Source organism: Phalacrocorax carbo, chromosome 25 (assembly GCF_963921805.1).
Source record: "Phalacrocorax carbo chromosome 25, bPhaCar2.1, whole genome shotgun sequence".
NCBI lineage: Eukaryota > Metazoa > Chordata > Aves > Suliformes > Phalacrocoracidae > Phalacrocorax > Phalacrocorax carbo.
In genome coordinates this window covers 665,944-681,170 of record NC_087537.1, presented here as the reverse complement: position 1 = coordinate 681,170, position 15,227 = coordinate 665,944, and the positions used below count along the sequence as shown (strand labels likewise).

Here is a 15,227-nt window from a genome sequence, read left to right as displayed (position 1 = left end):
AGCCCGTGGCCCAGTGCCATTCAGCACAGTACCAGCCCCGTCGGGGCGAGGGCCATGCCAGCCCCAGCCGCAGTACCCTGGCCCCGTGGGAGGTGGGAGCTGCTGGGCCAAGATGTGCTGGGGCAGAGGAGCTCGTGGAGGAAGTGAGGAGAGGAAAGTCCCTCCGACCCCCCTGGAGGGAGTTTCCAGCCTGACTCAGGGAGGTTCTTCAAGGGGGGGGCCTCTGCTGCCACCAGCCCAGGGACCCCTCTGGCCCCTTGCCTGCGGGGATGGTGGCGTGGGCCACCTCAGCCAGAGGCTGTGCTGTGCTGGGGGGGGTGACCCCTGCTCCCTCCCACAGCTGCACCCTCCGACTGCCCGGGCCGGGTATGGGGCACAGCAGGGCTGGGGGTGCCTGGCCCGGACATGCCCCCACCCCGCCCCGGAGCCGCCATGGAGCCGGTGCTGCTCCCTGGGCCGTTGCCTCCACGGAGCCCCTGCTCCCCGGCCCGGTCCCTCCGTCCCCAGCCCGTCTCCGGCTGCCGGAGCCCCGGCTGGGAGCCCGGCCCGTGTCCGGGGCGGCCCAGGCAGGGACCGCGGCGACAGGCAGGGCACAGGCAGGGCACAGGCAGCGGGCAGCAGGAAGCGCGGGGTTCTGCTGCCGCCTGCAGGCATCCCCCGGCCAGCGCCGGTGGGCACGGACGGGCGAGGGGCCGCCCCCCGCTCCCCGCTTCCCGGCCCAGCAAAACCCCTCCCGGCAGCACCGGCCCGTCCCCGCCCCGGGGCAGCCCCGGCCCGCACGGAGACGGCGCTTGCCAGCGACCGGGTTTTATTGTGAGGGTGGGAACCAGCTGCCCGCCCGGGCCTTGCTGTGTGCGCACACTGCCCCGAGCTCACCGGCACCGCACAGCCCCCGGAGCACGCGTGACATTGCATGGTCCCCCGGAGCACGCGTGACATTGCACGGCATTCCACAGCACACATGACATGGCATGGTTTCCCCACAGCACATGTGACATTGCACGGGTCCCCCAGGGCACACGTGACATTGCACGGTTCCCTGCAGCACGCGTGACATTGCACGGCCCCCAGAGCACACGTAACATTGCAGGGGGTCCCCACCGCACCCAGCAGCGCGCTGGGCAGCAGAGGAGGTTGCAGGGCATGCGGGTGCTGTGGAGCTGCTCTTTTCTCTGCCCACGCATGTGTGGGCACCGTGTGGGTTGGCCGGCACTGCCCCTGCCTGCGGCATGAACAAGGCTCTCCCCAGGGAGTCGTGGAGGGGCCGAACCCCAGGGTGCCAGTCCCTGCCCCGGCCACGGGCACCATGTCCCTACACCAGGTCCTGGCAGGTGGAGAGCGATGTCCGCCGGCGGGGACTGGGGCAGCTGGGGCAGCGTGGCTCGAGGGGCCCCACGCATCCGGCATCACTGGCCAGCTGCCATAGCTCCCGGCGGAAGCGCTGGCCCAGGAAGGCATAGAGCAGGGGGTTGAGGCAGCAGCGCAGGTACGCCAGCCCACTGGTGACCAGCAGCGCCAGGTCCTTGCGGCGGCTTTGGGCACAGCTCGCTTCCCAGCTGGCCAGCAGCTCAGCCGCATCCAGCAGCACCATCAGGCTGTGGGGCAGCTGCAGGGCCACAAACACCACCACGAGGGCCAGCAGCACCCGCAGTGCCCGGAGGGGCTGGGCGCCACGGGCCTCCAGCAGTGTCCGTGCCACGGCTGCATAGCAGCTTGCCATGACCACAAAGGGCACAGCGAAACCCAGCACGACCTGCACCAGGTTGGTGGCTGCCCGGGCTGTCCGGGAGACTGTGTGGGGGAAGACAACATGGCAGACCCAGAGGTCCTGGTGCTGCTCCATTTGGCTGTAGATGAATTGGGGCAGCGCCAGGATCGCGGCCAGTAGCCAGGCCATCCCCACCGTCAGCCAGCCATGGCGGCGAGCCCGCGGGCGCAGGCGGCAGGCAGCTGGCACCTGCACGATGGCCACATAGCGGTCCACACTGATGCAGGTGAGGAAGAGGAAGCCACTATAGAAGTTGAGGGCGTAGAGGCCCTGCAGCGCCTTGCAGGCAGCTGTGCTTGGGGACCAGCCCTGCAGTGTGTCAGTGATGGTGAAGGGCAGTATCAGGAGCAGCAGGAGGTCGGACAGGGCAAGGTGCAGGAGGCAGACATCGGTGATGCTGTGTGCCTGGCGGTAGCGGGTGTGTGTGAGCAGCACCAGCCCGTTCCCCACCATGCCCAGCAGTGAGAGCAGCAGGTAGACGGCGGGCTGGTAGGTGCGGGCAAAGTCCTGCACTGCCTGTTTCTCACAGAGCTCGGGCAGCATGCCATCCTCCCACAAGTACCCATCATCCCAGGTGTAGAAGTCGGTGGTGGCGGTCTGCTCCATTGAGGTGGGGCTGGGGGTCACCTGCACAGAGGGAGCCTGAGTGAGAGGTGCTCAGAGGCGGCAGCCCAGCTGCAGCGTGCAATGCAACGTGCCCAGAGCAGCCCTCCTCCACCCAGACCCACCACAGGGACCCCGGGCGTGCCGTGGTCCCCAGCCCCGCGCCCAGGGCGGTTTCCGTCTCACACCCACCCCGAGGCAGCAGGAGGTTCACCGCACTGTCATTGCGAGAGCAACCGCGTGGTTCCCGAGCAGCGCTTTGCGGTGCAGAGCAGATGGGGAGACGTGACCTTAGCCACAGTGTCCCCAGCACAGCACTGCATCCCACGAACTGACCGCGCACCCACCATGGGGGAGCTGCTCCTGATGTCCTCTGGGGTTCAGCAACCAGCCCACAGCCTTGGTTGCCCTGTGCAACCAGTCCTCAGAGCTCCATGCCAACATCTCCAGGTGGGTGCTTTGGGTAGATCCCCACACGCATCCTTGGGTGTGTGTGGGGACCCTCCCAAAGCACACACCCACCCATGTATCACCCTGGGGATCCCAGTGCCGGCACAGCCCTACACTGACCGGTCCTGCTCCCAGCCAGGGACGTCCCAGGGCATCCCACTGCCTTGCACAGGTTGCAGGCATCTGTGCACAGTGCTCCCAGCTCCTGGCCTCTCAGCCCTGCTCTGGGGCAGAGGGACAGTGCTGCAGCCCGGCACTGGACAGCCAGGATCCCATTGCCACAGAGGTCAGGATCGGGCATGGCTCTGACTCAGAGCAGCCTCATGACAGGAGTTTTACTCCATCTCCTGTCAGCAAGCCCAGGTGGCCAGGTCTGATCCCCCCATGCACTCCGGGGCTGCAGGTGGGATCTGAACCCAGCGCCAGGGCAGGTTGACCCCCCCAGCAGCTCCCCCAGCCCCTTCCCTGCTCCAGGCCCTGGGAACCTGGAGCACCGGGTGCTGCCCCATGTTCCCTGCAGCTTTGTCTTTCAGCCCAAATCCACATGGCTCACAGAGAACCTTTTAAAAGCAAGAAGAAAAGCCAGCAAGGTGGGTCCCTGCCTGGCCCGCAGTGAGCCCCTTGCCCCGCAGCCCCTCACCTGCTCCTGCATTGTGCAGCAAGACCTTTCCCTCTGGCTGGCAGGTCTGGAGCTGTCTGAGTCCCAGAGCACTGCAACCTGTGGTTTGATCACGTGCTGGTCCTGATACCGAGAGCAGAGCAGCGCACAAGCCCAGCCCCAGGGGAGGAAGGCGAGGAGACAGATGCGATCCTGCTCCGGAGCCCATCCTGCATCTTTTTTACTTTGTGGCTAGCATCTGCACGCTGGGGACAGAAATAGCAGCTCCGCTCAGCCCCTGTTACACAGGGCTGGGGGACAGGTCTGGGATCACCCAGCCATGGGGAACAGGGTCTGGCCAAGGGCCATGAGCATGCAGGAGACCCCAACCCGCCCCAGGAGTTTGCAACTCCTGCCCTGCAGCAGGGACTGCCTCTTTGGGTCTAGAGGGGAGGCTGGAGGGAGTGGGTCCAAGGAGAGGCGCATGGGCAGTGGTAGGCTGGCACTGAGCCGGGTGCAGGTAGGATGCAGGTCCGGCGGGACCAGCAGAGCCATGTCTGGTCCAGGAACAGCTCGTCCTGATGGGAAACATGGCAGTTAGAGGAACTGGGATGGCTGCTGGTGCAGGGCATCCCCCTCACTCAGGGGTCCCAGCCCTGCCCTGCATCCCCATGCCCCTCTGCTCCTGTGCCCCTGCAGTGCTGCGCAGGCATGATGCTGGTTGTTGACAACAAAATTCCCAGCTCATTAAGGGGCGGATTAATTCCTGTGGAGGAGAGGCCCCACTTTCCTCTCCCCAGGGGGAAGCAAATTGATGCCTGGCTTTAATGGGCTTTCTGTTGTTTGCCATGGTAATCCCTCAATCCCCCTTTCTCCTCACTACAGCCGTCTTCACCGTGGTTTACCCCAGCTCTGCCCTTGGCCCTCCTGCTGCCTCCAGCCAGGCGTGGGGAGCAGGCAGGGTCCCTCCCAGCCCCGGGAGCTTGCTGCTGGCACCCATGGTGCAGCAGGGCCGTGGAGCTGCTGCACCCTGGCGGGAGAGCAGCTGGGCAGAGGCAGCCCAGCCCCTGGGCCCCAGGGTGTCCCCAGGGATCTTTGCTGTGAGGGTTTCTCCCCCTCCCCTGCTCTTCTGCAGTGCGAGGACACTACTGCAGACCTCTGTGCCGGCTCTGGGGGTGGCATCCTGCACCCTGCATCCCGGAGGAAGGGGAGGGAGGAGGGTCCTGGGGCCAATACTGGCCCTATAGCCAGCTGTCGGTGCAGAGCAGGGATCCTGTGTGGCCCTGCTGGGGCCATCACAGACCTGACCCAGCACAGGGATGGGATGTGGGACTGTGGCCAGAACAGGCAGCACCCCTGGGGTGTCAGGATAAGGCCAGGTGGGGCTGTGTGTCTCACAGGGATGGACCTGCAGGCTAGTGTCAGGGGGACAGGAGGGCTGGTGGCTTTGTTCCTGGCATATGGCTCCAGCTTCCAGTAGCAGAACTCCTGGTGTGCCACCGGCTGCCCTGTGGCCCTGTTGCACCTGGGGCTTTCTGTTCCCTCTTTCGCCCACCAACCCTGGCCTTGGCTCTGCCTGTGCAGGAAGTGGTCCCAGCACCCGCTACCCGCAGGTGAGAGCCACGCTGCCCTGCCCAGCGGCAGGCAGGTGCCCAGCACAGCGCTGCCAGGCCTGGTGGGCAGCACCCTCACGCCAGTGGTGCAGAACTGCCTGCACCGAGCACAGCCAGGCCAGGCTCCTGCCCGGCACCGGGACCTTGCTTGGACCCAGCAGCCCCCAGTGCATCCCCATCCCTCGGGGCTGGTGCTGGGGCCCTGCGCGGTGCTCCTGGGAGAGGGGGACTCCCTGCAGAGCCAGGGGGACACAGGGTGCTGTGTGGTCTGTGAGGCAGGCAGTGTATTTAGACTATGCAGTTGCCAGCCCCGCCCCATCCCCTCCGTGGGTGTCTGGGGATGTTTGGGAGCACAGGCTAAATCCCATCTTATGCACAACTAGAGAGACAGGCGACCCCGAAACCCGCAGGCCTTAATCTGCAGCTTGATTACAAACTGCTGCCACATCTGCTGTGGGAGGGCTGGTGGGCACTGCTCCAATCCTTCCCTGCTGCTGCCGCTGCAGGCGCAGGGCGCCCGGGCCACATCTGGGGGGCGGCCGCACCTGCGGGGGCTCACACCACCCAGCCTGGTGGGGGCTCGGGGCACGGCTGGGCACCGCAAGGGCCGGGGCCTGCGCGGGAACCGGTGCTGCCCGGGGAGCTCCCTGCACGGCTCCGCTCGTGTCCGCCCCACGCCCTGCACTGCCCGTGCCGCGCTCTGCCCACGCACCCCCACCCGCGCCCACCCAAGCCACGGGCCGCGGTCCGGCTGCACCGGTAACGCCGCATTGAAGCCGGTGCCGAGGACCGGGAGGACCGGTGGGCCCGACGGGAGCATCCCTCGGAGGCGCGGCAGCGGGGGAAGCCTGGGGCGGGGGGGTCCGGGGCCCTGCGCTGCGCCCAGCCCCCGCGCTCCTTCCCGGCCCCCCCCGCCGCCGCCGCCCCCCGCCCCGTGGGCGGAGCCGCCGGCCCCGCTCCGCCGCGGCTGCAGCACCGGGAGCGGCGGCGCCGAGGGCGCTCGGGGCGCTCCAGCATGGGCGCTCGCCGCCTCCTCGGGCTCCTGCTCGCCGCCTGCGCCGGCCTCCTGCGCCCCGGCCCCGGCTGCCTCGCACGTAAGTGGGGCCGCAGCCCCGGGACTGGCCGCTCCGCACTGCGGGACCGCACCCGCCGCTCCGGCCCCGCACTCCGAGCCGCCCCAGCCCCCCGAGCCGCCCCCGCACCCACCTCTTCCCCCCCGCCCCCCGCGCGTTCTCCCGGGCATCCCCAGCTCACCCCTGGGCATCCCCCGGTCCTCCCCGGCGCCCTGGTCCGCGCCGTCCCCAAGGTCACGGCCGGACATAGTCATCCGGGCGCTCCTCCCCCGCGCCCGGCCCGGGGCCGCCCCGCCACAGCCCCCCGCCACAGCCCCCCCAACCGCCCGCGGCACAGCATCCTCCCGGGGGCTCCGGGATGCCCGGGGATGGCCAGGGATGGCCAGGGATGTCGCAGGCACCTGCCCCGCTGCGCCGCATCCCCGCGCCCGTGCGGCCCCGCGTCCCTAGCGGGGAGGGGGCTCGGGCCCCGGCACCCTCGGCCCGGCCCCGCTCCGTGTCCGGGCACCCCGGCGGGCGGCGGCAGCCCCTCGGGACCCGGCCCGGGCTCCGCCAGCACCTCGGCCAGCGCCGCCGCCCCGGCCCAGCGCCGCCGCCCCGGCCCAGCCCCGCCGCGGGGCTGCACCGGGCCGGTCCCGCTCCCCGGGGCGGGAGGGGCTGGGGGGCGGCTGCCCGGCCTCGGCAACGAAGAGCGCCAAGGCCCTGGCCTCCCGAGCAGCTCTCTGCGGCTCCTCCGAGCCGGGACCCTTGGCCCCTTCCCCTAGGGCCGGGGTGGCCGGGCGAGCCGGCTGCGGGGGATGGAGGCGGGGGGTGATGCAGGCGGGGGGCGGTGCAGGCCGGGGGCGATGCAGGCGGGGGGCGATGCAGGCAGGAGGTGATGCAGCATGGGCGCAGCGTGGCTGCCCTTGGCCCTGCAGTGAGGGCTGGGGGTGCAGCAAGCGCTCCTGGGGCTCCCCGAGCTCCATCCGACCCGGCCGGGGGGGGCCTGCGAGGGGCTGGGGATCCCGGCGCCGCCGGAGCCGCCTCTGCAGATGCCGCGAGGGTTTGCGTGGGGTCCCCCGGCCTCCCACGCGGGACCCTGACCCGGCGGGGAGGGGCGGGGTGGGGCGGGAGGGGGGGTCCCGGCGCCCACGTCAGTGCGGAGGCGGTTGGTGCGGGCGCCGGGGCCCGCAGAGGTGTGTCAGCTCCGCTGCAGTGGGAGGGGAGAGCGGGAGCTGGACCCGCCGCGCCGCCGGCCCGCGGAGCCCGCAGGGTCCGGCAGGGTCCCCAGAGTCTGCAGGGTCCTGCAGAGCCCGCAGGGTCCCCAGAGCCCACAGGGTCCTCACATTCTGCAGAGCCTGCGGGGTCCGCAGGGCCGGGCCCGGGGGGGCTGCCGCGGGGACACCGCCCAGTTCAGCACCCCGAGACCAGCCCCCAGGCCCACTCTCCCTGCAGGACCCTGCTACGATGAGCTCGTCGCTTCCCTCTACTCCTCGTCCATCGGTGCCTCCTCCAGATACAACATCTTCTACTCGGCCAGCTTTGCCCGGCTGCACAGTGAGTCGCCCCCCACGGGACCAGGGTGCAGATGGGGAGGGGAGCTGTGGGCAGGGAGTGTTCCTGACAATGTCTCACGTGGGGCTGAGGGGTCCTCGGATGCCCAGAGCAGAGCCCCCAGCATCCCCCGGGGATGGTGGGGGAGCCCTGCAGCCCCCCAGCTCCCACCCACAGTTGGGTGCTGCAGTCGGGCTGAGCGAGCAGCCCCTGCTCCGCCGGGGGCCACTGGGTGCAGGGCTGTGGGGCCAGCTAAGCTGCTCCCCCTGCAGGCACCAGCGGCTGGTCCCCCGACCCCCGGGACAAGCAGCCCTGGCTTCAGATCGACCTGATGCAAAAGCACCGGATCAATGCGGTGGCCACGCAGGGGACCTTCAACACGTATGACTGGCTGACACGCTACATCGTGCTCTATGGAGACCACCCCACCAGCTGGAAACCCTTCTTCCAGCAGGGCAGCAACTGGGTAGGAGGATGCCCAGGGGTGCCTGTGGGATGGGTCCCCTGGGGGGACCAGAAGCCCCCAGCCCAGAGTGGGGTCCTAATGGCAGCCCTTTGTCCCCAGACGTTCTTTGGGAACGTGAATGAGAGTGGGGTGGTGCGGCATGACCTGCACTACCCCATCCTTGCACGCTACATCCGCATCATCCCGGTGGCCTGGAACCCACGCGGGAAGATTGGGCTGCGCCTGGGCCTCTACGGCTGCCCCTACCGTGAGTACCCAGCTCGGGGACACCAGCAGCCCTGCGTGGGGTGGGACCTGGGCCTGGCCACCCGCATGGCAGGGGGCCAGCCCCTGGCTCCAGCATACATGGAAAACCCTTTCCCAGAGCAGATTGTGTCCAAACAGTCTGCGGTTGTTAGCTCTGCCATAAACCATAGCAGAAAGGAGTGTTCCTGGTGCTGGGCCACCTGCTGCTGGGGGCAGTGTCATGGCTGGGGCTGCTCTGCTCTCCCCAGGGTCCCATGTGCTCTACTTTGACGGGGATGACGCCATCTCCTACCGCTTCCGGGCCAAGAAGATCAGCACCCTTGAGGATGACATCTCCTTCAACTTCAAGACACTGGAGCAGGACGGGGTGCTGATGCATGGGGAGGGCTCACAGGGTGACTACATCACGGTGGAGCTCAAGCAGGCTCAGCTCCTCCTGCACATCAGCTTAGGTGAGCCGGGACTGGGGGGCGGGGGGGCGTGGGGCTGGGGGGCCACTGGCTGAGGCTGCCCCTCCCCAGGCAGCAGCCCGCTGCATGCCAGCGAGGGCCACACGACGGCGGCGGTGGGCAGCCTCCTGGATGACCAGCACTGGCACTCGGTGCACATCGAGCGCTATGGGCGCCATGTCAACCTGACGCTGGACGGGGAGGTCAAGCGCTTCCGCTGCCATGGCACCTTCGACCAGCTCGACCTCGAGACAGAGGTGGGTGCGGTGGGCAGGGAGCTGCCAGGATGCTGACCTGCTGCGTCCCCTGGCAAGGGGCTGATTCCCTCCCTCTGCCTCCCAGCTCTTCTTCGGGGGGGTGATCGACCAGGACAAACAGCACCTCACCTACCGGCAAAACTTCCGGGGCTGCGTGGAGAACATCATCTTCAACGGGGTCAACATCGCTGACCTGGCCCGGCACCGGAGATCCAACATCCGCTTTGAGGTCCAACCCCATGGGGTGGCCCCTTCCCTGGGGGTCCTGTTCCTGCCGTGGGGGAACCCCTTTCCTGGAGGAGGGCCAGGTCCTCAGCCCCACTGTGGGGTGACCCTTCCCCGGGGCCAGGTTCCCCCAACTTCCCCCCCCTTTGGGGTGACGTGAGGCCGGACGGTGGCCGTGCTCAGCCAAGCGGTGCGGCATCGACCGCGTGAGGTCGTCCCTGGCCTGGGGCACCCGCCCAGCACTGCCAGGCGACAGGATCGAGCGGGGCTGACTGGGGCCAGGGCTGTGGGGGTGGGGGGACCTCCTCACCACAGGAGCTTCCCCTCCCTCACCGCCTCCTGTGGTCATCCCCAGGGCAGCGTGGGCCACTACTGCCGGGACCAGCTGAACACCCCCATCACCTTTGCTGGCATCAACAACTACGTGCAGGTGCCGGGGATCCCGCGGAGGAACCGCCTGGCCGTCAGCTTCCGCTTCCGCTCCTGGGACACTGCCGGGCTCCTGCTCTACACCAGCTTCGCCGACCGCCTGGGCTCCCTCGAGGTGATGTTGAGTGAGGGGCAGGTGAACGTCTCCATTGCCCAGCCCGGCAAGAAGAAGCTGGAGTTTGCTGCAGGTGAGCTGGGGAGCTAGTGTGGGGCCGGGGCTGGTCTGGCAGCAGTGCCTTCCTCACTCACCCTCCTCTTCCCACGCAGGGCATCGCCTCAACGATGGCTTCTGGCATTCAGTGCAGCTGGTGGCGCGGGATGGCTCGGCTGTGGTGACCATTGATGATGATGATGGTGCTGAGTTTCGGGTGGCACACCCCTTACAGCTCCGCACTGGCAGCCAGTACTTCTTCGGAGGTGGGCAGCGGGGTGGGAGCCAGGGGCAATGGGAGCCCCGGGGCCACTCACCCCACTGTGCCTTGCAGGCTGCCCCAAGCCGGCCTCAGTCACCGGCTGCTGGTCGAACCAGACGGCCTTCCATGGCTGCCTGCAGATGCTGAACGTGGACATGCAGCCTGTGGACGTGGAGCTGCTGGTGCAGCACCGCTTGGGGCAGTACTTCAATGTGTTCTTCAACGTCTGTGGCATCACAGACAGGTATCGGTCGGGACAGTGGCACCACTGGGAGCGGGCAGGGGATGGGGGGCTGCACCGGTGCCAGGACAAGAGCCCTCTGCACCCTCAGGTGCACCCCCAACCTGTGTGAGCACGACAGCCGCTGCGTCCAGTCCTGGGATGACTTCATGTGCATCTGCGACCTGACGGGGTACAAGGGGGAGACCTGCCACAAATGTGAGCCCAGGGCCTCGTGGGTGGGGGGACAGGATTGGCACTCATGGCTTCTCCTGCTGCCCAGCACCCACCTCGCACTGACATCGTCACCGTTTTCCTCTTCTAGCCCTTTACAAGGAGTCGTGCGATGCTTACCGGGTCAGCGGGAAAACCTCGGGGAACTACACCATTGATCCCGATGGCAGCGGGCCGCTCAAGCCCTTCACGGTGTATTGCGACATTCGAGGTGGGGGTGGTGGCAGGGTGTGGGGGTCCTTCTGCCCAGTGACCCCAGGACCAGACCCTGCCTGTGCACTGGGGCTGGAGCAGGATGGAGGGAGGGAGGGTGTCCCAGGGACGGGGTCCTAACAGCCTCCCTGCCTCCGCAGAGGACCGGGCATGGACCATCATCCGGCACAACCGCCACTACGCCACACGGGTGACAGGCTCCAGTGTGGACCAGCCCTACCTGGGGACCGTGGAGTACTGGAATGCCTCCTGGGCTGAGGTCTCGGCACTGGCAAATGCCTCCGAGTACTGCGAGCAGCGCATCGAGCTCCACTGCTACAGCTCTCGCCTGCTCAACACCCCCTGTGAGCACTGGGGGGAGCGGGGCTGTGCCGTGGGGCTGTGCCGTGGGGCCGTGCCGTGGGGCCGTGCTGTGGGGCCATGCCGTGGGGCCATGACCTCACCCTCCCCTGTGCCCTCAGCCGGGCTGCCCTTCAGCTTCTGGATGGGCCGACACAACGAGCGGCACTACTACTGGGGGGGCTCGCGGCCGGGCATCCAGCGCTGCGCCTGCGGGCTGGACAAGAACTGCGCCGACCCCAAGTACTTCTGCAACTGTGACGCTGACCACGCGCTGTGGTGAGCTGGGGGGGCTGCGGGACGGAGGCTGGGGGCACAGACTGTGGGGGGTTCAGGCAGGGGTTTGGGCTGGGGTGGAGGCTGATGAAGGGGCAGAAGCCCCTCATGGCCTCTCTGCACCACACGCCGTTTGCAGGAGGACAGACAAGGGTCTGCTGACCTTCGTGGACCACCTGCCCGTCACTCAGGTTGTGGTCGGAGACACCAACCGCTCTGGCTCTGAAGCCCAGTTCCTGCTGGGCCCCCTGCGGTGCTACGGAGACCGTGAGTGACCGGATCCGTGGAGGGACCCCTGCCCGCAGAGGGCACATGCCTGCCAGGGTCCCATGCCCATGGAGGGTCCATGCCCATCCCTCACTGCCCCTCTTGCTCCCCACAGGCAACACCTGGAACACTGTCTCCTTCAACAGGGGCACAGCCCTGCTCTTCCCCACCTTCCAGGCCAACCACAGCCTCGACATCTCCTTCTACTTCAAGACCACCTCCCTGTCTGGGGTCTTCCTGGAGAACCCTGGCACCCGAAACTACATCCGCATCGAGCTCAACAGTATGGGGTGGGGGGGTGCAGGGGCATGGGGGGCAGCAGGACCAGGCACCCCCCATAACACCACATCCCCACAGCCACCAGGGACGTGGTGTTTGCCTACGACATCGGGAATGGGGACGAGAACCTGACGGTGCGGTCGGCAGTGCCCTGGAACGACGACGAGTGGCACCAGGTGAAGGCTGAGCTCAACGTCAAGCTGGCGCGGCTGCGGGTGGACAAACTGCCCTGGGTGGTGCGGCCGGCCCCGCCACAGAGCTTCGTCCGCCTGGACTTCGACAGGCCCCTCTATGTCGGTGAGAGCCCCCGGCCGCACCCCCACGTTCCCAGTCCCCCACGTGCTGCAGGACGCTGACTCTCAGCCCTGCTGCAGGTGCAGCAGAGCACAAGATGCGCCCGTTCCTGGGATGCCTGCGGGCGCTGCGGATGAACGGGGTGACACTCAACCTGGAGGGCAAGGCCAACGAGACGGAGGGCGTGCGGGTCAACTGCACTGGCCACTGCCAGGACCCGCCGGTGCCCTGCCAGAACAGTGGGCTCTGCGTCGAGCGCTACAGCCACTACAGCTGCAACTGCAGCATCTCTGCCTTTGACGGGCCCTTCTGCAACTACGGTGAGTGGCTGCACCTGCCCACACTGAGGGTGGGGGAGAGGAGCCGGTGCCCCCGTCAGCTCACGGCTCCCCCGCAGACATCGGCGGGTACTTTGAGGAGGGCACCTGGGTGCGGTACAACATCCTGCCCATGTCGCTGTACGCCGCCCGCGAGTTCGCCAGCATCATCAGCAGTCCCTGGCAGCCCCTGCCCGGCTACAACCTCACCAGTGAGGAGGTCAGCTTCAGCTTCAGCACCACCTCAGCACCCGCTGTGCTGCTCTACGTCAGCTCCTTTGTCAAGGACTACATGGCCGTGCTCATCAAGGATGATGGTGAGGGCAGGGCTCCCCTCCCTGGGGCTCACCCCGAGCCTATGGGGACCTCTGCGGTCGCTAGGGCCACATGGGACCCTCCTCCCCTAATGCCAGTCACCAGCCCCACGGTGGGGCTGGACTCACCCACTGGGAGCCCCAGCACTGCTGACAGCCCCGCTCTGCCCGCAGGGAGCCTGCAGCTGCGCTACCAGCTGGGCACCAGCCCCTATGTCTTCGCCCTCACCACCAAGCCGGTGACGGACGGGAGGCCCCACCGCGTCAACATCACCCGCCTGCACCGCACGCTGTACACCCAGGTAGGAGGCATGGGCATCCTCCCCACCGGGGTCTGGGGTGGCTGCGGGGCTGGGGGTCATGCTGGGAGTGGGCACGGGCAGGGTGACAGGAGGTGGAGGAGGCTCAGCAGGTGCTGACACCATGCACTTGCCTCCCAGGTGGACTATCTCCCCGTCATGGAGCAGCAGTTCTCCCTGTTCGTGGACAGCAAGCTGGACTCACCCAAAAACCTGTACCTGGGGCGTGTGATGGGTGAGCTGGGTCCTGCTCTTGGCTCCACCCCCCCGCACTGGGATCCCTGCAGGCACTGGGGTCTCCTCTGCCCAGCATGGTCCTTGGCCTCTGCGGGGGATGAGCCTTCTCCTTCCGTGCTCCCGCAGAGACTGGCGTGATTGACCCCGAGATCCAGCGCTACAACACGCCCGGCTTCTCAGGCTGCCTCTCGGGCGTGAAGTTTAACACCCTCGTCCCCCTCAAAGCCATCTTCCGCCCCACCAGCGTCGTGCGGCCCTACAGCATCCGGGGCGAGCTGGTGGAGTCGAGCTGCGCCTCCATGCTTCCCCTCACCACCATCCTCATCCCCCCTGAGATGGACCCCTGGTACATGGGTACAGGTAGGTGCCACGGTGGGACCCCAGTGGGGAGGAAGCCCCTGGCAAGTGTCAGCTGCGGAGGGGATGCTGCAGCATGAGACCCTGCTGCAGCCCGGTCTCAGCCACCCGCTCTGTCTCCGCAGAGTTCCCCCACGTGCACGACGATGGCTGGATCGGGATCATCATCGGGTGTAAGTGAAGCGCGTGGCTGGTGTCACCCCCTGCCTCTGCCCTGGCCCCTCCCCAGCCCCTCACTGCCACTTCTCCCCCGCAGTCGTGACCTTCCTGCTCCTGCTGCTCGGGGGGCTGCTGGTGCTGCTGTACTTCTACTACCACCGCTACAAGGGCTCCTACCACACCAACGAGCCCAAGGCCATCCAGGACTACGGCGGTGCCACCAAACCGCTGTCAGTGCGCAAGGACCAGAACCTGCCCCAGATCCTGGAGGAGGCGAAAGGGGACTAGTGGGGCCAGGGGGCGGGACAGGCTCGCAGCCCTGGGAGCCGCCCGGGGATGAGCGAGCATCGCGGGACCAAAGGGCCGAGCACACCTGAACTGCCAACACCCGCCTCCGGACCGGCTGGACTGCACCAACCGCACGTGGCTGCCACCGACCCGGCCCCCAGAGCGTGGCCGCGACCCACCGAGCCCCGGCCCCGCTCGCCCCGGGCACGCCGGCAGCCCCACGCCAGAGGCAGGCTGCTGCCTCCCACCAGCTGCCAAAACCTGCCCTGCCTTTGGCGGGGAGCCCCGGGGCCGGGCAGCCCACCCTCCCTCCCGCAGGGGAGCGTGCCGGGTACGCCCAGCTGCCACCGCTCCGTTAGCAACGACTGCGCGTAGATTACCCGCTGCTTTGCTTGCTTAGCCAGAGCCACGAAGGACGCCACGCAATACCCAGCCTCGGGGCACAGCCCGGGGTGCGCCGAGCAATACTCTGCCCATGCGGGCGACGGCCGCCGCTGCCGCGCATGACGCCGCTGCACTTTGCTGAGATGCTGCTTTCATACGATCAGGTACGGATCCTTTCTACCATTTTTGTTGCCGGATATTCTACTACACTCTGATTTTTTTATTCTATCAGTTTGTATAAAAAACCAAACGGAAGCTCCTGTCAGGTGTTACGTTCCGCGTGTCGTGGTACGTAGTCTGTAGTTTGCTACTTCTCTGTACGAAGTGCCGGCCCTGCCGATTACCTCCAGCCCAGGGAAAGCTCATGTCCACTTGCTGTATTGTGGTAAGATGTTACAGAAATGCATTTATCTACCCAAAGGCCTAGCTCCACTGGGCACTTTATTTTTAAAAATCTGTTTTGTTGAATGAGATGTGAAGATACTCAAATAAAGGCAGAATGACGGCGTTTGACACTCCCAGCCTTCACTTTGCGGCCTGGGCGTGCAGGGGCAGCAGCTCCTCTCCTGGGCCCCGCGGCTCAGCCGGCACCCAGGGTGGGGACCAGCACAGACATGGGCAATTCCC

At 67.4% G+C, this 15,227-nt stretch overlaps 2 protein-coding genes across 2 annotated transcripts; one reads left to right on the top strand and one right to left on the bottom strand.

Moving 5' to 3' along the window:
- Nucleotides 1-1,312: 1,312 nt before the first annotated feature.
- Nucleotides 1,313-2,379, bottom strand: CCR10 (C-C motif chemokine receptor 10). Its single transcript, XM_064473666.1, has one exon. It carries the CDS (start codon nucleotides 2,372-2,374, stop codon nucleotides 1,313-1,315), a length of 1,062 nt encoding a protein of 353 aa, XP_064329736.1. The 5' UTR covers nucleotides 2,375-2,379.
- Nucleotides 2,380-5,982: 3,603 nt separating this feature from the next.
- On the top strand, nucleotides 5,983-15,108 carry CNTNAP1 (contactin associated protein 1). Its single transcript, XM_064473323.1, has 24 exons — nucleotides 5,983-6,126; nucleotides 7,540-7,641; nucleotides 7,911-8,104; nucleotides 8,204-8,351; nucleotides 8,599-8,802; nucleotides 8,872-9,056; nucleotides 9,142-9,285; nucleotides 9,637-9,898; nucleotides 9,978-10,127; nucleotides 10,196-10,367; nucleotides 10,456-10,562; nucleotides 10,669-10,788; nucleotides 10,931-11,134; nucleotides 11,252-11,408; nucleotides 11,545-11,672; nucleotides 11,788-11,955; nucleotides 12,030-12,248; nucleotides 12,326-12,565; nucleotides 12,643-12,879; nucleotides 13,051-13,178; nucleotides 13,317-13,410; nucleotides 13,539-13,772; nucleotides 13,895-13,942; nucleotides 14,026-15,108. Exons 1-24 carry the CDS (start codon nucleotides 6,048-6,050, stop codon nucleotides 14,214-14,216), a joined length of 3,915 nt encoding a protein of 1,304 aa, XP_064329393.1. The 5' UTR covers nucleotides 5,983-6,047; the 3' UTR covers nucleotides 14,217-15,108.
- The last annotated feature ends 119 nt before the right edge of the window (nucleotides 15,109-15,227 follow it).